This window comes from Odocoileus virginianus, chromosome 23 (assembly GCF_023699985.2).
Source record: "Odocoileus virginianus isolate 20LAN1187 ecotype Illinois chromosome 23, Ovbor_1.2, whole genome shotgun sequence".
NCBI classification, from domain to species: Eukaryota; Metazoa; Chordata; class Mammalia; order Artiodactyla; family Cervidae; genus Odocoileus; species Odocoileus virginianus.
In genome coordinates this window covers 84,054-108,936 of record NC_069696.1, presented here as the reverse complement: position 1 = coordinate 108,936, position 24,883 = coordinate 84,054, and the positions used below count along the sequence as shown (strand labels likewise).

General features: G+C 42.6%; 2 protein-coding genes across 2 annotated transcripts in view; one reads left to right on the top strand and one right to left on the bottom strand.

The window, feature by feature from the left end:
* Window positions 1-19,801, top strand: part of LOC110137274 (antigen WC1.1-like) — a 72,451-nt gene extending 52,650 nt beyond the window's left edge. The window contains 13 exon segments of the mRNA XM_070454160.1: window positions 11,250-11,342; window positions 11,419-11,640; window positions 11,643-11,729; window positions 12,790-13,104; window positions 13,460-13,496; window positions 13,558-13,877; window positions 14,987-15,100; window positions 15,506-15,601; window positions 15,812-15,895; window positions 17,171-17,317; window positions 18,286-18,348; window positions 18,351-18,431; window positions 19,683-19,801. Coding sequence (XP_070310261.1) covers window positions 11,250-11,342; window positions 11,419-11,640; window positions 11,643-11,729; window positions 12,790-13,104; window positions 13,460-13,496; window positions 13,558-13,877; window positions 14,987-15,100; window positions 15,506-15,601; window positions 15,812-15,895; window positions 17,171-17,317; window positions 18,286-18,348; window positions 18,351-18,431; window positions 19,683-19,801 — 1,778 coding nt within the window.
* Window positions 19,802-22,109: 2,308 nt separating this feature from the next.
* LOC110137287 (antigen WC1.1-like) overlaps window positions 22,110-24,883 on the bottom strand; it is a 69,140-nt gene continuing 66,366 nt past the window's right edge. The window contains 2 exon segments of the mRNA XM_070454159.1: window positions 22,110-22,381; window positions 23,596-23,739. Of these exon segments, the coding sequence (XP_070310260.1) occupies window positions 22,236-22,381; window positions 23,596-23,739 (290 nt within the window). The 3' untranslated portion in view covers window positions 22,110-22,235.

Here is a 24,883-nt window from a genome sequence, read left to right as displayed (position 1 = left end):
CTGCCTGGTGTGGGTGTGGGTCCCCAGCAGGAAAAGCTTTGGTCTGATTCCCAGTATAACTATGTGAGAATATGGATCACAGCCTTTAGAGTCTACTTGAGTGAAGACTCCAGTCCCATGTGATTCCTAGAGCATTGGTGCTCAAGGGAGCAGAAGGAATTGCTTGGACTTGAACAGTAAAGGCTCCAGACCAACTTCTGGGTTGGACTTGTCTGAGTTAGTTTCATCATGGTAGCTGCTTTTATTCTTTCTTAGGATGGTTTGAGAAGTGCAGCTACAGGGTGGTGTATAGGAGAGATACAGGCAAGCGAAGTTAACTGTATTCATAGCTCCTAGGAATTATTATCTGTCCTATGAAAAGACAGAGGACCATCAGGTGGGTACATGGGGAGATGCCAATAGAACAAGCTCAACCTGGCAGTCTTAACCAAAATGGGGCATGAAGACTCAGGACTAGTGACAATACTGTGGGTCAAGATGCAGTTACACAAGGAAAAGACCTGAGGGGATTTCACTGGTGTGTTTGAACATCACTAGGTCACAGTCAGCCAGAGGTGGCAAGAAGGGGGACTTCTGGCAGGGGATAGTCTCGTTACACTGGTGCACCTGCTCACCTGGGTGGGGAGCTCATATCCTTTTGTGGGGATGTTGAAGCTGCAGAAAAATATGAAGCTTTGAAATTTATACCGCAGTAGCTGGAACAAAACAAGTGCTAAGGCAGTGATGCTAAAAAAACCTAAAGTGACTCATAAAAAGTGTTCAGTGCTGTCTAAGTGTAACTGACTTGTGCCAAATTGGAGGCAGTAAAGATAGCAGTGAAACTAGAGTGTGAATGGGTGGTCTCAGGAACTGAGAACATCTCCGTTGTTATTACGGTGGCGGATGAGATGGCCAGGATGTTAATCCATCAGAGTAGCTGGAAGAGTCCAAAATCACAGTGAATTCCCTAAGGCAGGTGATTGAGTCTCACTCAGAAAAGGGTCACCCCATTTGATGGGATGGTGGGACCTGGGAGCCCTGAGGATATCTGCTTGGGTCCCTAAGTGAAGTGAAGTGAAAGTTGCTCAGTCGTGTCTGACTCTTTGCGGTCCCATGAATTATACAGTCCATGGAATTCTCCAGGCCAGAATACTGGAGCCTCAGCCAATTAGCTCGTTGGTGTTATATTGGAGAAGATCAATGGAAAAGTCATCTTTTCCAATCTCACCTTGAGCAGATTTTTGATGATACTAGTTAAGACCTCTAAGAAAACAATTATTTTTCTTTTTAGAAATGACTTTATCTGGGAATTATTGACATACAAAAACTATACATATTTAATGTTTTCAATATGATAAGTTTGGAAATCAGTATACATCTGTGAAACCATTACAACACCGATGCCATAAACCTGTTCGTCTCCTCAAAAGTTTTTGTTCACCTTCTTTTTTACAGTATTACTCTCAAAAACAATTATTTTCAAAGAGATTTGACTTTCAGTTATAAATTTCTGCTTTAAGAAAGCCTTAATGTTTTCCAACATTTCAAGTGACATTCCTTACTGGCACAACGTCCTAGCCTTGGTTTCATCTGAAGATAAACTTCTGGAGACACTGCAGGAGGCTTTGCTTTATTTTGATGAATCAGCATCTAAGTAAAAATGGACTGTGTGCTGCTGGAGCTTCTAGTGGTCGTTTTAAGAAAATTGATGTCTTGATATTAATTCCAGTAAGATGCATTTTAAAATAAGATTTGTGAGTAGCCTGGCATTTAAACCTTGATTGCTATTGCTCTAACTTTGGCTCTCATACATTTATGGACAATTCCAGTTTACTTCTACTAATGTCTTTGTCACCAGTTTCCTCCCACTCATCTGTCTTTTCTCTATTTTCAGACATGTTTGAATAATGTGAAGGTAAGTCAAAGTGGTGGTGATGCACCAGAGATAAGAATAGAATAGCACATCTGTTCAGTTTTCTCACTGGAATTGAAGTCTGGGAGTTTATTCCTCTCAGTCTTGTATGGAAGAGAAATCTCAGACTTATCAGTCTTAGTTTATTCCTCTCAATCAGATATGGAAGGGAAATCTCAGACTCTTCAGTGGATTGTTGGAAGTGAAGAAGGAGAAATCCAGAGTAGAAACAATCACCTGAGAAGAATGTACAGGAGTTTGTTTGAATTAAAAAGTGGACTTCAAGGGCTTCAAGACAAAGGTTTGGGATGGCTTCACAAGCTGAGAAGGACTGCAGTACAGAAGTGCAAAATGATGAGCAGGTGAAGATGCAGGGATTACAGGAGGAGAGGGTGGGTCCATGATTCAGCTCAACTACTACACTCACCACAACCTATGTGTACCCTTCCTTCCTGCCCTCTCTTCCTTTATCTTGATATGGGAGTCATTTCTGAGCCCTCTGGAAGTGCCGGCCATTGAAGGTTGCCATTTTCTTTGTGGGAAGTTTTTATAATATTGAATCTATTTCTTTAACAAATATGGGACCAATCAGATTTTCCTTTTTTTGGTGTCAGGTTCTGGTGAGTTGTGCTTTTCAAGGACTTGGCCAATTTTACCTAAAATTTTGAAATTGAGTAAAATGTGCTCATATATCATATCATTAAATTCACCAATTGACTCTGTTGATTTTTTCATTGTATGTTTGCTTTCTATTTAATTGATTTCTGTTCTCAGTTTTCGTTCCTCTTTTTCACTTACAATTTGCTCTTATTGTTGTAGATCCATGAAATGGAATCTTAGATCATTTCATTCAGCTTTGGTTTTTATTCTAATGTAGGCATCAAGGAAGCTTCAGTGTTCCAAATTTTTTTCTAGCCACGACTTTAATGTTAGCCCACTAATTTTGATACTACATAATTTCTTTTCTATTTTATCATCATAAAATATTTTTTCTTTCTCTCTGAATATATTCTTTACCCTATAGTCTTACTTTGAATGATACGTAATATAAACACTAAAACTTTGTACATGGTGTATAATTTTTACCTGTTTATTAATAATTTGTTTCTGTGCTTATATTTAAACATACATATTTATAGACAGCATATGGTTTTACAGGGCTTCCCTAATAGCTCAGACAGCAAAGAATCTGCTTGCAATGCTGGAGACCAGTGTTCAACTCCTGGGTTGGGAAGATCCGCTGGATAAGGGAATGGCAACCCACTCCAGTAGTCTTGCCTGGAAAAGCCCAAGGACAGAGGAGCCTGGTGAGCTACAGTCCATGGAGTGCAAAGAGTCAGACACAACTGAGGGACTTCGCTTTCACTTTTCCAGTACTTAAATGTTTTTACTTGGTCATGGGACTTGCATTGCCTCAAACAGAAAGTCAGAGCTAGTTATCTTATCTTCTCCTGGCTTCAATCTTTCCCAGCATCAGAGTCTTTTCCAGTGAGTCAGATCTTTGCATCAGGTGGCCAAAGTATTGGAGTTTCAGCTTCAGCATCACTCCTTCCAATGAATATTCAGGACTGATTTCCTTTAGGACTGACTGGTTCGATCTTCTCGCTATCCAAGGGATTTTCAAGAGTTGTCTCTAACACCACAGTTCAAAAGTATCAATTCTTTGGCACTCAGCTTTCTTTACAGTCCAACTCTCACATCCATACACAACTACTGGAAAAATCTTAGCTTTGACTGGATGGATCTTTGTTAGCAAAGTAATGTCTTAGCTTTTCAATGCTATCTAGGTTGGTCATAGCTTTTCTTCCAAGGGTCAACCTCTTTTAATTTCATGGCTGAGGTCACCGTCTGTAGTGATTTTGGAGCCCAAGAAAATAAAGTCTGTCACTCTTTCCATTGTTTCCCCATTAATTTGCCGTGAAGTGCTAGGACCAGACGCCATGATTTTTGTTTTTTGAATGTTGAGTTTTAAGCCAACATTTTCACTGTCCTCTTTCACTTTCATCAAGAGGCTCTTTAGTTCTTCATTTTCTGCCAAAAGGCAGGTATCATCTGCATATCTGTGGTTATTGATATTTCTCCTGGCAATCTCGATTCCACCTCAAGCTTCATCCAGCCTGGCATTTCCCATGATGTACTCTGCATAGAAGTGCAATAAGCAGGCTGACAATATACAGCCTTGACATACTCCTTTCCTGATTTGGAACCAGTCTGTTGTTCCATATCCAGTTCTAACTGTTGCTTCTTTACCTGCATACAGATTTCTCAGGAGGCAGATAAGGTGGTCTGGTATTCCCATGTCTTTAAGAATTTTCCACAGTTTGTTATGATCCACCCAGCCAAAGACTTTGGTATAGTCAATAAAGCAGAAGAAGATTTTTTTTTTTTGAAACTGTTTTGCTTTTTCTATGATCCAGCGGATGTTGGCAATTTGATCTCTGGTTCCTCTGCCTTTTCTAAATCCAGCTTGAACATCTGAAATTTCTTGGTTCACATACTGTTGAAATCTGGCTGTACAGTTCTTCTGTGTATTATTGCCACCTTTTCTTAATTTCTTCTTCTGTTAGGTCCATACTATTTCTGTCCTTGCTTGTGCCCATCTCTGAATGAAAAGCTCCCTTGGTATCTTTAATTTTCTTGAGGAAAATTTCTCTAGTCTTTCCCATTCCACTGTTTTCCTCTTTTTCTTTGCAATGATCACCAAGGAAGGCTTTCTTATCTCTGCTGGATGTTCTTTGGAACTCTGCATTCAGATGGGTATATCTTTCCTTTTCACCTTTGCCTTTAGCTTCTCTTCTTACTCAGCTATTTGTAAGGCCTCCTCAGACAGCCATTTTGCTTTTTTGCATATCTTTTTCTTGGGGATGGTTTGGATTACTGCCTCTTGTACAATGTCACTAACATCCATCCACATTTCTTCAAGCACTCTATCAGATCCAATCCCTTGAGATATTTGTCATTTCTATTGTATAATCATAAGGGATTTGATTTAGGTCATACCTGAATGGTGTAGTGGTTTTCCCTACTTTCTTAAATTTAAGTCTGAATTTTGAAATAAGGAGTTCATGATCTCCTGTTAAATTAATCCAAATAATTATTTCAGTTAGTATAAATTTCAATTTTACAAGTTCCATTTATTTTTTCTAGCTTCATTTCTGTTTATTTTTATGCTTCATTAAGCATATTTATATTAGTGATTTAAAAATTTTTATCAGCCAATTCAATCATTTTTATAATTCTGAATCTGTTTCTAATGATTGCTGAAACAGCGATCAATGTGTTATGGGTTACATTTTTATTTTTTGGAAATTCTAGTATAGTATTTTTTTTTGATTGGATACTGAGAATTGCTAGATAGTCCTTTACTGGAAAGAACTTTAGAAACAAGTAATCAGAACACACTCAGTAACCAGGGAATAGTACATGATGAATTAAATTTTTTTAAATTGAGTTACCTTCATTTTCTTCAAAATGTGTTCCTATGATGACCAACTGACAAGTTTTTATTTTAGTATTCCTCCTTTAGTTTCAAAGCTTCCTGTGATCCCACCTTACCTGCCACATGCCTCACTTACACTCCATTCTACACCAGGTGTTTCCATTTTTTATTTTCTTTTCTATTCATCCATATCTTTTAAGATGGTGTTTGCTTGTCTGAAGTGGAAGAAATGAGAAATGATGGTAGGATTAGGTGGTAGATGTGAGAAACAGAAGGTGATATAATATGCAAAAAACTTATTCAACTAGTATTTTCCAAAATATTTATGTATTTTATCCATACTGAGGCTTTTGCAACTAGAAACTCTCCAAATTATGGCTTGTGTTTTCACTGCCTCCTTCCTCTCATTCCCATTCTCTTCTTCCTTCTCCTTTACCTCCTCCTCATCCTTCTTCTTATTTTTGTTTTGGCAGCATTCCAGCTTCTTTCAACATTACAAAACATTTGTGAATGAAATTAAGTAAGATGTAAATAAATGGAAAGTCATCCTGTGTTCACAGATTGGAATAGTTAATATCGTTAAATATCTATGCTATTCGAAGGGGTGTACAGACTTGATGCAATCCCTATCAAACTCTCAATGGCATTGTTTATGGAAATAGAAAAGGCAATCTTCAAATAAGAGTGTGTTAATTTTTAAGTAGTCATTAATTTTCCTGTTTCATACAGACATCCAATTGACTCAGATCTTTCTGAAAAGACACTTTTCCAGACTGCACTGCCATTTTGTCATAAACAGAAGGGTATGCATGTCTGAGTCTTTTTTGAGACTCTCTACTCTGTTCCATTGTATCATTTGTATACCCTTGTATGTTTTTGTTTCTTTTCTTTTGTTTTTCTTACATTTCTCAATTATTGTAATTTTATAAGAAGTCTGAAAACTTTTAATTTATAGGAATTACTTTATACTTAGTCTTCATTGCTTGTCTTGCCAACTGTATTGGTTGTTCTTGGTCTTTGCCTTTTGTATAAACTTGTGAATCAGCTTATCATTTTTCACCAAAAAAGCGTAAGGTATTTTGACTGAGATTAAATTTAATCTAAATATAAATTTGAGGATGATTGACTATGGTAATTTTGAGTCTTCCAACTCATTGGCACCATATATTCCTCTATTCAATTTGGTCTTGAATTTCTCTCAGAGGATTTGCTCATCTTCTACTAGGTTTTTCTCCTAGGCATTTTATTTTTTGATGTTACTAGTTTTTGTTTTTTTTTTCTGTGTAAGTTTCTGAGCAATGCATTCTCTCTGACTTGTTTTCACCTTGTAAATTTTTTAAATTTTGACCTAATTTGAGATTTACAGAAAAGTTGCAAGAATAATTGCAAGAATAAAACTTTCCAGATGACCTTCACCTGGATTTCCCAGTGATGGTATTTTGCTTTAATCTCCCTTTCTCTGTCTGTCTCTGTCTTTCTCTTTTCCTCTCGGTTTGCCTCTTGCCCCATTTCTCCATGAATATGTAAAATCTTTTTGAATTAGGTTGCAGACATGATGTCCCTTTACCCCTAAAATACCACAAAGAATTTTCTTATGTAACCACAGTTCAGTAAAGTTCTGAGACAACTTCAGCCCCAGATGACATCTAAATGCAGCCACATGAAAATCCCAAGACAGAACTGCCAAGTTTGTTTGCCCCAAATTACTGACTCAGGAAGTATTAAGCAAAATGAAGTTTTCTTTTGCTTTTTTTTCCTACTGCTATTAACATTTTTGGAAAACTTTGTTACACAGCAAAATAACCAGGACACTTACCATGTGACCTGCATTCTAAATAGAGGAATATTTGTCCTCTGATCTTCTATTTTACTGTCTCTACCTTGTGCTGATCTAATGTGGTGATCCACTCATTCTCTAGTTCTTAATTTCAGTTATTAAGTATCAGCTCTAGAATTTTTATTTGTTTTCTTGTTCTCATTTTTCTGCCAAGATATAACTTGACAACTAATTCTATAATCACTGTAATCACAACTACTTAAATTCTCTGTCAGATGACTCTAGTAGCTGAATACCTTGGGAAATACTTTTTAATGTCTCCTTTTTCCTCTTGGTTTTCCAGGAGATCTCTTTTATCTAAGTATTTTTAAAATGACAGACATAGATGTAGAACATTATAGAAATCCTTCAGAAAAGTTTTTATTTTGCATCTTTTGTTTAGAGATAGATTTAGGATTAGAACAGCTTATGTAACATTCTTTTTTTTTTTTTAAATGGAGTGTAATTGCTTTACAATGTTGTGTTAGTTTCTGCTGTACAAGGAGTGAGTCAGTTATATGTATACATATATCCCCTCCTTCTTGAAATGCAAATCAAAACTACAATGAAGTATCTACAATGATTAATACCGGACATGATGTGGAGAAAAGGGAACCCTCTTGTACTGTTGGTGGAAATGTAAACTAATACAGCCACTATGGAGAACAATATCAGTTCAGTTCAGTGGCTCAGTCGTATTCGACTCTTGGTGACCAGATGGACTGTAGCACGCCAGGCCTCCCTGTCCATTACCAACACCCGGAGTTTACCCAAACTCATGTCCCTTGAGTCAGTGATGCCATCCAACCATCTCATCCTCTGTTGTCCCCTTCTCCTCCTATCTTCAGTCTTTCCCAGCATCAGAGTCTTTTCAAATGAGTTAGTTCTTCACATCAGGTGGCCAAAGTATTGGAGTTTCAGCTTCAGCATCAGTTCTTCCAAAGAATATTCAGGACTGATCCCTTTAGGATGGACTGATTGCATCTCCTTGCAGTCCAAAGGACTCTCAAGAGTCTTCTCCAACACCACAGCTCAAAAGAATCAATTATTTGGCACTCAGCTTTCTTTATAGTCCAACTCTCACATCTATACATGACTACTGGAAAAACCATAGCTTTAGCTAGATGGACCTTTGTTGGCAAAGTAATGTCTCTGCTTTTTAGTATGCTGTCTGGTTTGGTCATAACTTTTTTCTAAGAAGTAAGCATTTTTTAATTTCATGGCTGAGGTCACCATGTGCAATGATTTTGGAGCCCAAGAAAATAAAGTCTGCCACTGTTTCCCCATCAATTTGATATGAAGTGATGAGACTATTGGTCCTTTAATGGACCGGAACCTGGTGGTCCAGAGAGTAAGAGAGAGAAAGAGCCTGATACCCCCTGGTTTATGCGGAAAGCCAATACAGTCCTGTTCTTAGGGCTCGAGCTGCTGCACGTAGGCACCAGGTGCCCTCTCGAGTGAGTGAAGGCACAGTGTGCCTTCTCTAGAGGGTCTTAGAAGCCTGGGCAAGAAAGTGAGCTCAGCGGGCCTCCGCGCTCCAAGGAATTAGCCAGAAATAGAGAGAGAGAGAAGAAAGAAAGAAAGACACGACACGGGGACCAAAGCTCTGATGGAGCAAAGGTGTTTTAATCAGCATGGTGTGGGCATATATACTGTAGTTATTCTCAGCAAAGATAAAGATTAAAATTCCAGAGCTCCAAAACATAATATGATCCCTATCGAAGAGAGAGTTGCAAACAATCACCTTTTACCGTATGGCTCATAAAAAGGAAGAGGGTACTTATCACTGTAATGAGAAATGCCTGGATTCCTCAGCCCCGGGAAAGGCATGCCTCTCCTCTTAATTCCTGAATATTCAGGAATCAATAAGGGCCAGAGGGTTCCTGACAGATCCAAAACAGCACACAGGAAGCCTCTTGTTAAATGCTTCCTGACATGAGACCAGATGCCATGATCTTAGTTTTGTGAATGTTGAGCTTTAAGCCAACTTTTTCACTCTCCTCTTTCACTTACATCAAGAGGCTCTTTAGTTCTTCTTCACTCTCTGCCATAAAGGTGGTGTCATCTGCATATCTGAGGTTACTGATATTTCTCCTGGAAATCTTGATTCCAGCTTGTTCTTCATCCAGCCCTACATTTCTCATGATGTACTCTGCAAATAAGCTAAATAAGCAGGGTGACAATATACAACCTTGATGTACTACTTTTCCTATTTGGAATCAGTCTGTTGTTCCATGTCCACTTCTAAGTGTTGTTTCTTGACGTGCATACAGATTTCTCAAGAGGCACATCAGGTGTCTGGTATTCCCATTTCTTGGAGAATTTTCCACACTTTGTTGTGATCCACACAAAGTCTTTGGCATAGTCAATAAAGCAGAAATAGATATTTTTCTGGAACTCTCACTTTTTCGATGACCCAGTGGATGTTGTCAATTTGATCTCTGGTTCCTCTGCCTTTTCTAAAGCCAGCTTGAACATGTGGAAGTTCACGGTTCATGTACTGTTGAAGCCTGGCTTGGAGAATTTTGAGCACTACTTTGCCAGCATATGAGATGAGTGTGATTGTGCATTTGAGCATTCTTTGGCATTGCCTTTCTTTGGGATTGGAATGAAGGCTGACCTTTTCCAGTCCTGTGGCCACTGCTGAGTTTTCCAAACTTGCTGGCATATTGAGTGCAGCACTTTCACAGCATCATCTTTTAGGATTTGACATAGCTCAACTGGAATTCCATTACCTCCACTAGCTTTGTTCATAGTGATGCTTCCTAAGGCCCACTTGACTTCGCATTCCAGGATGTCTGGCTCTAGGTGAGTGATCACACCATTGTGATTATTTGGGTCGTGAAGATCTTTTTTGTACAGTTCTTCTGTGTGTTCTTGCCACCTCTTCTTAATATCTTCTGCTTCTGTTAGGTCCATACCATTTCTGTCTTTTATTGTGCCCATCTTTGCATGAAATGTTCCCTTGGTATCTCTAATTTTCTTGAAGAGATCTCTAGTCTTTCCTATTATATTGTTTTTCTCTATTTCTTTGCATTGATCACTGAGGAAGGCTTTCTTATCTCTCCTTGCTATTCTTTGAAACTCTGCTTTCACATAGGTATATCTTCCCTTTTCTCCTTTGCTTTTTGCTTCTCTTCTTTTCACAGCTATTTGTAAGGCCTCCTCAGACAGCCTTTTTGTTTTTTTGCATTTCTTTTTCTTGGGGATGGTTTTGATCCCTGTCACCTGTACAACATCATGAACCTCCGTCCATAGTTCTTCAGACACTCTGTCTCTCAGAACTAATCCCTTGAATCTATTTCTCACTTCCGCTGTATAATCATAAGGGATTTGATTTAGGTCATACCTGAATGGTCTAGTAGTTTCCCTACTTTCTTCAATTTATGTCTGAATTTGGCAATATAAGAGTTCAGGATCTGAGCCACAGTCCTTTTTTTTTTAAGATCTTTAAAATTTAATCAGTTGAATTTTTAAAAAAACATCTGAGAACCAGGAGACCAGAGTTCTAGTTCTTAGTCTGCATTAAATATATGTCCTTAGGTAAATCATTCCTGTTCTTTAAACTTTGGTCTCACCTGAGCTCCCTATGACAGCCAGCATCTGTCCACTCCTCATTTTGAAGCTCAGGTTCTGAATGCGCTGCTCACAGGAGTCCTTGTGAGATGTCCAGGGCATCTTGAAGTGAGCCAGCTGCTTAAACAAAGGTACCTGGGAGGCCATATCCAACCTTCCCTTCTGCTTGGGGAATTGTTTGACCCTCTCTGTCTGCTCCTCCCACCGGTCCTCAGGTGGAGCCACAGTCCTTTAAAACCTAGGACTAAAATTAGCATATGACCCAGCAATCCCACTACTGGGCATAAACAGCGAGGAAATCATAATTCAGAAATACACATGTAACTCATTCTTAGGACAATTCATAGCGTAAAAGAAAATTTTTTGGCTTTCTCAGACACGGTACTCTCAATAGAGATTAAAATTAGATTAACTTTGCTGTTATTTTATAGCTCCCATCTCAGGCTCCACCACTAGATCATTATTTAGCTTAAATCAGTTTCCAGTTCTTCAACCCCCTAGCGCTCTAATCATTGCTGTTTCTGCAGGAAAACAAACCCAGGCGCTGCCCCAGTACAAGGATCCAGTGACGGAACCAGCGGCCTCAGCGGCCTCAGAGGAGAGCGCCCCCTACTGCTCAGGTGGAGGTCCCACAGGACAGAAGACCCTTCTCATTCCCCTTGTCACTGCCCCATTGTCCCATTTCTCTCTCCTCAGACAGCAGACAGCTCCGCCTGGTGGACGGGGGCGGTCCCTGCGCCGGGAGAGTGGAGATCCTTGACCAGGGCTCCTGGGGCACCATCTGTGATGACGGCTGGGACCTGGACGATGCCCGCGTGGTGTGCAGGCAGCTGGGCTGTGGAGAAGCCCTCAATGCCATGAGGTCTGCTCACTTCGGGGCGGGATCAGGGCCCATCTGGCTGGACAACCTGAACTGCACGTTGAGTCCCACGTGTGGAGGTGCCCTTCCCGGGGCTGGGGGCGGCACGACTGCAGACACAAGCAGGATGCGGGGGTCGTCTGCTCAGGTCTGTGCTGCACACTGTCCACAGTTTGGGGGAGGGGTGGGGCTCTGGAGGACGAGGATCTGAACCCTGAGGGAGAGATGCTGAAAGGAACAGAGAAGGAGGCTTCCTCCCATGGAACTTGTGTTTCCAGCAGACATGAAGACGAGGTGCTTTCACTTCCTCCTGCAGCCCCTGACATTTTTGTCCTTTCTTCTCCCCAGTGTTTCCTGGCAAAGCCGTTTCTTACAGTTTCCACGCGACAGCAGGGCTCTCTTCAGTTCCCTGTGGTAGTACAGTCTAGAGATCCTGCTGATGCTGTAATGAAAGCACAGATTTACTCTGTTCAGTTCTGTTTGCTAGGAGTCTGCCGACGGTCTCCGAGGGCCAACATCCTGGTGTTCACAGAGCACGTTCTTTCTGGAGGCATGGGGAGGACTCCTTTACCAGCCTTTCCTGGTTTCTATGTGACCTCCTTCCTTGGCTCAGAGCCCTCTTCTTCAGACCTACAGCAAACTATGTCTCTTCTGAGCATTCTTCTTTACATTTCCCTCTCACTGGAGCTTTGCTAGATTATCCAGCTAAGGATACCAGGGCTAAGGAAGTGATTAGGCTGGACTCAGGTGGTTAATTCCAGCTTAATCTCACCACCCCCAAGTCCTTACCTTAATAACATCTGTAAAGTCCATTTTCAAATGTAAGGTAACATATTCACAAGTTCCACAGATTATGATGTAGAGATTTGTGGTTCATTATTCTGCCTACCCCCCACCCCCAGTATCCATATCACATCCCATTCACAGATCCATTTTAGATTTTACCAGGAAGCAGGATCTAGCTCCCACTCCTTGCAGGTGCCCAGATTGGTCTTTCTCTCTCTTCATATCCATGACATCATTGTGGTAGAAATAGACACAAAATGACAAAGTAAAATGAAAGGGAGATTAATGTCATTCTTGTTACCTCGTGGACATCTCCTCAACTAGGTCAGGGATGTATAGTCACAAATTCTTGGAAAGAGGAAAACTCAGAGCCCTGAGTGGAGTGCTCACCATGTCCTGTTTCCTCTCCTTTTCAATCTTAGAGTTCCTGGCCCTCAGGATGGTGAGCGAGGACCAGCAGTGTGCTGGGTGGCTGGAAGTTTTCTACAATGGGACCTGGGGCAGTGTCTGCCACAGCCCCATGGAAGACATCACCGTGTCCATGATCTGCAGACAGCTTGGCTGTGGGAACAGTGGAAGTCTCAACCCTTTAGTTGCTCTTAGGGAAGGTTCTAGACCCCGCTGGGTAGATGGAATCCGTTGTCAGAAAACTGACACTTCTCTCTGGCAGTGTCCTTCTGACCCTTGGGATTACAACTCATGCTCTTCAAAGGATGAAGCCTATATCTCATGTGCAGGTAAATTACTGTTCTGTTTCTGTGTCTGTCCCAACCCCGTAGGATGTTGTTAGTGTGATTTTATGTTTTCCAGTCTAAGTGATGAGTTTAGGTTGAATCTAGAAAAAGGTGGGCTGTGTTTCTGTCTGTGTTTCCATGTATTTGTATTCGTTGTGGGGTATGGACCTGATAAACAGCAAAGAGATAAAGCAATTTCAGCTTGTGGCAAGACGCAGTGAATGTCTCAGCCCATTAGATGATGAAGCCTCTGTTTTCACTTGTTTGGATTAAGCCAAGGACCTTTGATAATCTTCTTTGGGGACCAGACCAGCCCCAGGTGTCCCTGATCCAGCACTTCCCATCTTTGATCCTACAGGAGGGAGACACCAGAGCTGCCCAGCTGCTGCCCCCTCCCCAGGGCTCCCAGGGGCTCCTTCCTCCCACCAGGGGTGTCACAGGAGGGGCTGCTGCCTTTTCAGACAGAGAGAAGCTCCGGCTCAGGGGAGGAGACAGCGAGTGCTCAAGGCGGGTGGAGGTCTGGCACAGCGGCTCCTGGGGCACCGTGTGCGATGACTCCTGGAGCCTGGCAGAGGCCGAGGTCATGTGTCAGCAGCTAGGCTGTGGCCAGGCCCTGGAAGCCGTGCGGGCCGCGGCGTTTGGCCCTGGAAACGGGAGCGTCTGGCTGGACGAGGTGCGGTGCGGGGGCCGGGAGTCCTCCCTGTGGGACTGTGCCGCGGGGCCCTGGGGGCAGAGCGACTGCAAGCACGAGGAGGACGCCGGGGTGAGGTGCTCTGGTGAGTGAGGGGCGCGGGTCCGCCCTGGTGAGTGAGGGGCGCGGGTCCGCCCTGGGTGAGTGAGGGGCGCGGGGTGAGGTGCTCTGGTGAGTGAGGGGCGTGGGGTCCGCCCTGGTGAGTGAGGGGCGCGGGGTCCGCCCTGGGTGAGTGAGGGGCGTGGGTCCGCCCTGGGTGAGTAGAGGCGTGGGTCCGCCCTGGTGAGTGAGGGGCGCGGGTCCGCCCTGGTGAGTGAGGGGCGCGGGTCCGCCCTGGTGAGTGAGGGGCGTGGGGTCCGCCCTGGTGAGTGAGGGGCGTGGGGTCCGCCCTGGTGAGTGAGGGGCGTGGGGTCCGCCCTGGTGAGTGAGGGGCGCGGGTCCGCCCTGGTGAGTGAGGGGCGTGGGGTCCGCCCTGGTGAGTGAGGGGCGCGGGTCCGCCCTGGTGAGTGAGGGGGGTGCGGTCCGCCCTGGTGAGTGAGGGGCGCGGGTCCGCCCTAGTGAGTGGAGGACAAGTATGAGTTTGTATCCAGAAGCACTTCCTGGGATAACCTGCTGCTTTGTGCCCTGGCTCCAGGAAAAGCTATTATCTGATTTCCTGGGATCTGGGAGAGAATGATATACCCATAAAGATAGATGTAACTGATGGCTTTTCCCGATCAACTCAGTACAATAATCTATTTTTTCCTTCTCTCCCAGTGAGAGAACAGCTGTTCCCTCCAGCCATGGAAGTTAGTGTTCTGCTGCTCTGAGCAGTGTGATTGAGGAGATCCCCATATTTTCAGGTACCTGCACTATATATCTTTATATTTCAACAGAACTACCTGTATCAGTACAGAAAACCTTAACGATCTCATGTTTACAATTCTGTTACAATTCAGTGGCAACTGGAGTCCTCCAGAGCTTTAACAACTTTCATCCTGTAAAAATCCTCTGGAACCAGAATGAGAAGACACTTGACATAGCTCAGGGAAAGACCTCTGTTGATCACATCTTGGGGTTGAGGCAAACCCATTGTATCTTAATGGTGACTTCATGGTCTTAAAGACACAGAAGAGGACCAGTATAAGGACAGAGGGGTTCCTTTGGACTTATGACCCTCCTAAAACCCTATGGTCCACTTTGACTCATCTCCAGCCCCTGGCATCCTCTCCATTCCCATGATCATCTGCATCATCCTCGGAGCCCTTCTCTTCATGATCCTCATCATTCTGGGGATTCAACTACACAGATGGAGAGCAGAGCGCCAAGGTGGGCCTTAGGGATGCCAAATGATCTGGAAAGTGGTGGGGAAGGAATTGAGTCTGTTGTGACATAAAGAAAGTGCACAAGTATTGGTCTCTGTGCTCATTATCTGGTAGAATCCCACCTTTTCTACAGTAGACAACAGGATTTGAAAGAATGGAATCTTTGGTCCCGGGTGAATGTAAAATTTCTTGAGAATTATGACTTCCTGTGTGAACAGTGCCAGTGGATATTGAGTGTGAGATCAAGGTCAGGGTCAGGAAATCTAGTTCTGTTCCATGTAGCTAAGGAAGGAGCCTGAGCAGCCCAGAGTGGTTCCCCAAGGGGGAACGTTGGAGAGCACTGAAGGCTTTGGCTGTTGATAAAGTGGTTAACTCCACGGTCAGTCTCTAACTCATGCCACTTTCCCAGAGTTATCTGATTTTGAAGATGCTGTTGATGAAGCTGTGTACCAGGAGATTGATGACATCATAAACCCAGGGAAGAAGGACCTGTTAGACAGCCAAGGTAAGTCCCATGCCCTCCCGTCTGCTCATGAGCTGGCTGTATGTTATTTTCAGCAGAGACCGAATCTTACTAGTCCAACTTCACATGGAGTTTCAAGCCTTCTCTCTACAAGTTTGAGGTCTCAATATTTCCTCTAAACTATGACAGCAGGCATCCTACCATGACAGGGGAAAGGTTACCGTTTTTCTATGATGATTTTCTCCCTACCAGGTAACCTGTCTGATGACTCAGCAGCTAAGCTGCTGTATTACACAGGGGACGATGGAGAGGATGGAGGCTCTGACTCTGCCTCAGGTAGCAGGTCTTTCCTTGGATGGTGGGGATGTGGAGGAGGAATCTTGTCTGAGAATCTCTTCCTGTGATTAAGATGGGAAAGATCTCTTTTCTCTAGTTCACAACAACTTTTTCCCTCTCTTGCCCACTCCATGACTTCAGAAATGGAAAGATCAGACCTAGTTCTCTGTGTTCACAGCCACTTCTACCCAGTTACAGACTGAATATGTAGTGCTTCACAGGTGGCGCTAGTGGTAGAGAACCCGCCTGCCAATGCAGGAGATATAAGAGATGCTGGTTTGATCCCTGGGTCAGAAAGACCCTTTGAAGAAGGACATGGCAACTGACTCCAGTAGTCTTGCCCAGAGACTCCCCACGAACAGAGGAGCCTGGCAGGCTACAGTACAAGGGGTCTCAAAGAGTTGGACACAACTGAAGCAACTGAACATGCATGTATCTAATAGTATATTATTATCTAATGTACCATTAAAGATTTTAAGACCATTTAAAAAAATCTGAAACTGATAAACTCAAAATTGTGTGGCTAAAGAGAACATTGGAAACTATAGTTGGATCCAGAATCAGTCTGATATTTTAATCATTTTATGGATTTTTGTATGTATTGAGACAAAAATATTGCTGTTGATAAGCCCTGGAATATATGGAGTGATCAGTGCTGGTACTTACCAATTACCAGAAACTCTTACTTACATGGAACTGTAGAAAGGAGAATGTCCTCTCTGGATCTTCTCCAGATAGTGAAGATGGACAACCCCTGGAGGTGAGACCCTAAGGCCAACCAAGGTCTAGAAGGCACTGAAACCTCAGTGTCCTGTGACTGGGATGGTGGGATATCCTGTCTCTGAATAACAGATGTCCAGGATCCCCCTCCCACCAGCTCTGTATCTCCCAGAGCTTCAGAGGTCACACGGACACCTGGGTTCTCTTGGTCCAGATTCATCCTCCCCTGTCACTGATATGTGCACAATATGTGTGACAAATCTGTACCATATGCTTGATATAGTATCTGAAACTCATAGCATAATAGCTTTTGTTGATGCTTTATGATACGAGAGACCTTGTTAGAAAAATATGATTGACCCTGATATATTGAAATAGTTAAAAGATTTAAACAGTTTCTGAGCACATTGAGATCAAATACATGCCTTTGACATGATCTTGGAATATAGAGTCTATATTTATCAGTTGTTTGAACTTCTGCATTAGAAGGGACTTAGGGCATCACTTAGTCCAACACATACTTTGCTATTCACCTAAGTCTGTGTCTGTTTACAGATCCTCTGAGACAGCATATCAACACCACAGGAAATGGTTATGATGATGTTGATGAGTTACCTGTTCCTGTAAATCCTTTATTCCCTGGGATGAATGAGAATAACATTTCCCCAGAGGACAGAGGTGGTGCCAGTTATTCCCAGACAAGTGAGTTGACAGCTCAGTAGTCTGACTTCATCATGTGGAGATGAGTTTTGACAAAAACCATATTGTAAAGTAATTAGCCTCCAACTAATGAAAATAAATGGAAAAAAATAGTCAGTTTTTCTTGTTGTCAGAATTGGGGTAGCCTCTTATACCTAGACGGGCTTCTCAGGTGGTGCAGTGATAAAGACTCCACCTGCTAATGCAGGAGACACAAGAGGGTGTCTTGTGTCTTGATAGGGTTTAATCCCTGGGTTGGGAAGATTCCCTGGAGGAAGGCATGGCAACCCACTATAGTATTCTTGCCTGGAGAATCCCATGGACAGAGAAGCCTGGCAGGCTACAGTCCATGGGGTCACAAAGAGTCGGACATGACTGAGCAGGCTCACACACACAGAGAAAGGAGAATGCCTTCCTGGATCTTCTCCAGTTAGTAAAGATGGACAACCCCTGGAGGTGGGATACTAAGGTCAACCAAAGGCTAGAAGGGACTGAAACCCAGGCGTCCTATGACTGGGATGGTGGAATATTCTGTCTCTGAGTAACAGATGTACAGGATCCCTCTCTTACCAGCTCTGTGTCTCCCAGAGTTTCAGAGAGCACACGGACACCTGGGTTCTCTTGGTTCAGATTCATGTTCCCCAGTCATTGATATGTGCATAGTATGTATTACAACTCTGTATCACATGCTCAAAAAGAGTACCTGAAGCTCATAGCATTATAGATTTTGTTGATTCTTTATGATATGAGAGACCATAGTAGAAAAATATAATTGACCCTGATATATTGGAATATTTAGAAGGTTTAAATGATTTCTGAGCACACTGAGATCAAATACAAGCCTTTGACAGCCCTGGAATATGGAATATATATTTATCATTTATTTGAATCTCTGCCTTAGATGGGACTTGGAGCATCACTTAGTCCAACTCATATTTTGCTTTTTCACCTAAGTTCTTGTCTGTTTTCACAGCCTCCAGGACAGAACATCAACACCATAGGAAATGGTTATGATGATGTTGATGAGTTACCTGTTCTGTAAATCCTTTATTCCCTGGGATGAATGAGAATAACTTTTTCCCAGATGATAGAGGTGGTGCCAGGTATTCCCAGACTGGTGAGTTGACAGCTCATTAGCCTGACTTTATCATCATGGAGAAGATGAGTTTGACTCACCAACAGTCATTGTTTCTTAACTATCAAAACTGGGGTAGCCTTGTATACCTAGATGGGTTTCCCTGGTGGTGCAGTGGTAAAGACTCTGCCTGCCAATGTAGGAGACAAAAGGGACTTGGATTTGATCCGTGAGTCAGTAAGATTCCCTGGAGAAGGAAATGGCAACCCACTCCAGTATTCTTGCCTGGAAAATCATGTGGACAGAAGAGTCTTGTGGGCTACAGTCCATGGGGTTGCAAAGAGTCGAACACAAGTGAGCACGCATGCACCACATGTACCAGGTATAACTGACTTTTCCTTATCTCTGGAATATTGGAGCTACTTCATCTTTTCTGAGAGGAGAACATACTATGTTCTCTTGTCCATGTCCATCATCAATTGGATAAACACACATTTGTATGAGGTACAGAGGCTTTGTTCCCATTTTCATACCCCAAATTGAAATATGTTTTGGCAATAAATTTGGGGATTTTTCAAATTGTGAGAACTAATCTGAAATGTTTTTAATGGAGGTGTAAAATTAAATTTATGAGCTATAAAACTTGTTTTGAGAGATCTGTGTAACCATATATTTAAAGTTGATTGCTCATTATTAAAGCAGAATTGGCACTAGCCTTCACTAGAGAATCATAAAGTCTCAGCACTAGAAGGAAATCAAGAGAAAATTTTCTCTCACTGGTTCAATTGCCAGATGAAGACCCTCATTCCCAAGGACTAGGCTTTCTGCTTATATGTGGGGATGTGGTCCCTGGGGAGCAGGAGGTTGTGGAGTTTGGTTGAGTTGCCTCTTTCTGGCATCTGACAGAGGACCCAGGGTGTTCTCATGAAGCTTGTAGGTCAGGCTGGTTCTGTTGCTGAGGTGCTCAGAAGAGGGCATCTGAGGCATTTTATAGAGATCGTCTCCTGTCTCCACTTCTTGAGAAATCAGACCCACCGTGTGTGGAAGAGGCATGCACATCTCTTTTCCACTCCTTGCCACTATTGGTCCATCTTCTTTCCAACTGCCAAGGTCCAGACAAGATGTTACATGGAGTAGCTGAGTCAGTATGAAGTAGCTCAATCTAGACTTTAGACGATGCTGGGTGCTCCCCCTCACTTCAGATACTTTGTGGCCCCTTTTACTATCCTTCCATCAGAGGTTGTGTCTTGTCATTTTGTCATCACTAAAACCAGTTTCTCCTTACTGTTTCAGGCATCTCTCTGAAGTCTCTGAGAGAAACTGTCGACTCTGGGGTGGAAGAGAAGGAGTCCTCATTGGTCCTGAGACAAGAAGAGCATGGATCTGATGATGTTGAGCTTAGCACCATGTAGTGCCATTTTTGAAGCAAGAAATTCTTGAAAGACATCTCTGTAATATTGTTTCTCAAATAAATGATAATCCCGTCTTCTTCATAATTATAGTTTTGACGTGGAACTATGGTTAAAGACATTTTTTTCTCTGTAGAAATCATATCATTACCTGCGATACGGGGTTTTACATTGAAAGTTGCCATGAAACATAATCCCTGATATTTTCATGTCTTTGTAACTTACTCTACTCTGCCAGAATAAAGTATTTATGGGTGATAAGTGCCTGTGAGGTTTCAGAAAAATCTAGAGACTTTCACTGGGTCTTCCCAAATAACATAGGACAGGCCTCCAAGCTTAACAGGCTAAGTGCACTATTGATAGGAAAGAATTTCCTATAAATACTTTCCCCACATGACATTCTGGCTGCCTTGTCATAATTAGTACTCTGCAGAGAAGTTTTCTGGCTCTTGTGACAGACCTTGGAATGAGAAACCCTCCAAAACCACCCCTCACAAAAGGCCCCTTCACAGGCCACATGGATAACTTGGAATGATTGCCCTCATCTCCCTGATCTAAATAGTCCAAAAGTTTATTCACCAACTCCTGGCTAGTTTTGAGCACTCAATCCATAATAGGCTCATCCTGAGACTCTCCCAAGTCTAGGTGTGAAATCTTGTCCTCCTCTCCTCTCCCATAATTTTGTATGATTTCTATCACCCAGAATTATAGTAGCCAGCTATTTTGGCTTCATGGATACCGTAGATCAGGAATAAAATTTAACATTCTTGATGGGTACACTTTACTCTGTCACTTATTTCATCACTTCCCAATGGCAAATGGCCATGTGAGCTGCACTTAGAGGAGCCCTAGGAATCTTCTAATCCCCAGCATAGAAAAAAATTATAGATATTACAAGCATGAGTGTAGGTTGGAGCCCTGACATCATCCAGAACCATCAACTAAATAACAGGTTGGCCACAAATCATAATCAGGCCAGCACTCTTAGGTCTTATATTAGTTCAGCAGCTTCTCCACATGTCCACAATGTAATGGACAGGAGGCGGGGGTATTGTGAAAATATACTGTTTACTTGGTCACTCCTACAAGACAGCTCTCTCTACCCTGAAGAATCACAGCAGGATCACATTTACATTTTCGACAGTTACCAGATCAAAGGACTCTTTAAACGATATATTTTCAGAGAAGCCTATTGATCTGAAATTCTTCCTCTAAGAGTTCAGTTGTATCAGACTCCTCTATTGACATCAATAAAACTCAAATAGCCAAAACTTCCTGATCTTTCTGTCTATATCCCTTCTTCTAGATCCCCTCTGTCTTGTTCTCCAATTTCTTGCCCCCTTATTCTACCTGATGCCCCTCAGTGGTGGCTCGGATGGTAAAGAATCTGCCTGCAGGGCAGGAGACCTGGGTTCGATCCCTGGGTGGGGAAGATCCCCACCCAGGAAAAGGGAATGGAAAAGGGAATGGTAACCCACTCCAGTATTCTTGCCTGGAGAGTCTCATGGACAGAAGAGCCGGGCAGGCTACAGTCCACAGGGTGGCAAAGAGTCAGACACGACTGAGCGACTAACACTTTCACTTTGTCCCACCGGAATACAGGGTGTGAGTTAGCACCAATTTGCCCTTCATCAACTTGGAGGGAGATATGAGCTGATGTAATTCACTTTAAAAGCTAGATAATTGGACAGACAAGAAATGACAATATCCTGAAGAAGTAGTAGGAAGTGATGGAGAGGCAAGACTGGATTTAAAAGGATTTGATAACCAACTAGACATGGGAGAAGAGAGATAAAGAGTCTATATGCACTTGAGGGAAAAACAGAAAAAAGTAACCTAGGGAATGGGAGATGAAAAGGAAGATGTAGTTATGTAGAGTGAGATTTTTAATTGGCCATGAGAATTTAGGGTAAGGAAAGCTGTAAGCATTCTCTTCCACCAGCCAATCTCTTACCCTCGATGTTGAAACTCACACCCAATCTGGTGCCTAATAACTGAATAAAAACAGATGGTGTGACATCTTGGGGAAGAGGAAGAGCATATAGGAAGGTTCAGGATTTCCATCCCCCACACAAGTTCACCTTGCTAAGAATGAAGGTGTGAGTGTGGACAAAGTTTAAAATCTGTTGTCTAAGGAAGAGTGACCTGGAGAATTTCTGAGCCTGAGTGAAGTCATGCCTTCATTAGCATTTGGGGGAGGTGAGACAAGTCAGTTCACTCATCTGGTATTTCCTTAGAAGGAAATTGTGATTGAATACCAATCCTCTAAGAGCATTTGGAATGAATCTTGCTATTGTCAACAAGGCAAAAAGTTACTTTATTGAGAATATTTCATTATGAGCAATTTCATTATGAGCAATGAGTGATAGGTCAGCACTACTCTATTGAAATATGGGCATTAGAATATCTGAGGCATCATCTCGTATTTAATACAACATCATGGGAAAGTAACTATGGATGTTTCCAGGGCACTTAATTCAACATCATCGTACTCAGTGTCTGCTTCTTCCCCCTGGAGCAACCAGGGGCTCTCTTCTTCTTCCCCAGGATCAGTCGCCTCTCTAGAGATATTCAGAGAAGAACCTGAAGTAGGAACAAAAAGTTTGATTAGAACTGAAACAGAGAGACATGACAGAGCCCTGTGGTGGAAGTGAGTCAAGTAAGTGGTGACGACAAAGCATCCCTGGGATCCAGGTGTGCTCAGGGAGGCTCAGGCTATTTCATGTTTATTTCAGTGAGCATGGATCAGGGCTGTCTTCTCAGGATCTGGGCCCGGGAATTGGCTAGTGGTCCAGTGGTCAGGACGTGGTGTTTTCACTTCTGTGCCCCAGGTACAATTTCTGTTTCAGGCACTAAGACCTGCAATCTTGCAGCATTTCTCCTCTCCTTCACCTCCCAAATAAAAAGGATTCAGCCTATCTGAGGTCTCAACTTAAATGGGAAATCCTGGATTACAGGAGATCTGTTCCCTGGCTAAACAATCAGCAAGGAGATACCCAAGAAGGGAAGAATCTCTAGAAGGGGTGTAAAATTTTCTTTTTTTCATAATTAACAAGTCTGAAACAACAAGAAGAGGGAGATAGGAGTTCACATCTGGAGAAATCTCAGCTCCTCACTGGCCATCCAACTCTGCTCTTGGTGGTCTTGATTTGTGTTCCCAAAAGCCCACAAAAAGCAACCATGGAATCCTTCTGCAGTGGCCCCTCCCACAGGAAACACACAAACCTCAGATGGAGAAATACCCTTCATGGAGAATGAGTGTATTTCCTTGGCCACTGAAATGTCTGGAACAGATTAACATGAACCTGCTCACAAATTCTGAGTCCATAATCCACCATCATGCTTCTGTTTTTTAGGACCATATATATCATCCACTTTATACATATTTGGGTTGACCTATGGTCAGAGTGCATTTTAAAGTATAAAAATGCTTTACAAATTCCAATACTAACATAGTCTTTAAAATCTCTAACTGCATTTCACATATGAGACAGCACAAAATGTTATTCAGTTATTCTATTTTTGTATTAGGTAAATATGCTCAAGTAATCTACAAGTCTTAATGCAGGAACATGAAGGACAAAGTCATGCAGACACAGATACTAATACTAGAGTGCTTCCTCTCTTCTCAGGAGTCTGACAGCGTTAAAGAAAGGAATAAGATCGAGATGATGCTATCAACTATTTGAGATCATCCCAAACTGGAATATCTAGGAGGGATGGACACTAAGCAGATCAAATTCACCATTTCCAGGATAGAGACCAAAGACTGCAGGAGATCAGCTAACTACACTCACCTGTCTGAGAGGACCTCGTTGTATCCACCTTTTCTGGGGTCACTTCCTCCTCACTCCCCTGAGAGGCAGAAGGAGCCCCAGGCAATGGTACCTCTTTAGCGTCATCGTAATCCTCACCATGGGCATCAGTCCTCTGATCTGGGGCTTCCAAGGGCAGAGCAGGGGTCAAATGAAACCACAGTAAGTGGGTTGGTCTGGGAAATACCTAAGATCCCTTCCGACTCAGAGTTTCTGAGCCATTAAACAAAGGTACCAGTCACTCCTTGTTGCAACAGAACTTTTTTCTAAGGTTGTATTTCATGTTGGTGTGCCCATAAGTTAAAAAAAAAAAGATATTATACATCTCAATACTTCCTTTGCCACCAAAGGTCTGTATAATCAAAGCTATGGTTTTTCCAGTAGTCATGTATGGATATGAGAGTTGGACCATAAAGAAGGCTGAACGTTGAAGAATTGATGCTTTTGATTTGTGGTGTTGGAGAAGATTCTTGAGAGTCCCCTGGACTCTAAAAAGAGAGATCAAAACTGTCAATCCAAAAGGAAATCAACCCTGGATAGTCACTGGAAGGACTGATGCTGAAGCTGAAGCTCCAATACTTTGGCCACCTGATGTGAAGAACTGTCTCATTAGAAAAGACCCTAATGCTGAGAAAGATTGATGGCAGGAGAACAAGGAGATGACAGAGGATGAGATGGTTAGGTAGGATCACCGACTCGATGGACATGAGTTCAAGAAAACTCCAGGAGCTGGTGATGGACAGGGAAACCTGGCGTGCTGCAGTCCATGGGATCACAAAGAGTCAGACACAACTGAGCAACTCAAAACAATATTTCCTGATTAAAATTACATATCTCAAAGCAACTATTACACCAATGAACATTACTATAAAATTTTGACAAATGATGTTTTCCAGATGTTGTTTCTGTTCAGTCACCAAGTCATGTCTGACTCTTTGCAACTCCAAGGACTGCAAAATGACAGGCTTCCCTGTCCCTCACCATCTGCTGGAGTTTTCCCAAGTTCATGTCCATTGAATCGGTGACACCATCCAACCATATCATCCTCTATCACCCTCTTCTCCTTCTGCCCTCAATCTTTCCCAGCATCAGCGTCTTTTCCAGTGAGTCAGCTGTTCCCATCAGGTGGCCAAAGTATTGGAGCTTCAGCTTCAGCATCAGTCCTTCCAATGTGTATTCAGTGTTGATTCCATTTAATATTGACTGATTTGATCTTACTGTCCAAGGGACTCTCAAGAGTCTTCTCCAGCACCACAGTTCAAAAGCATCA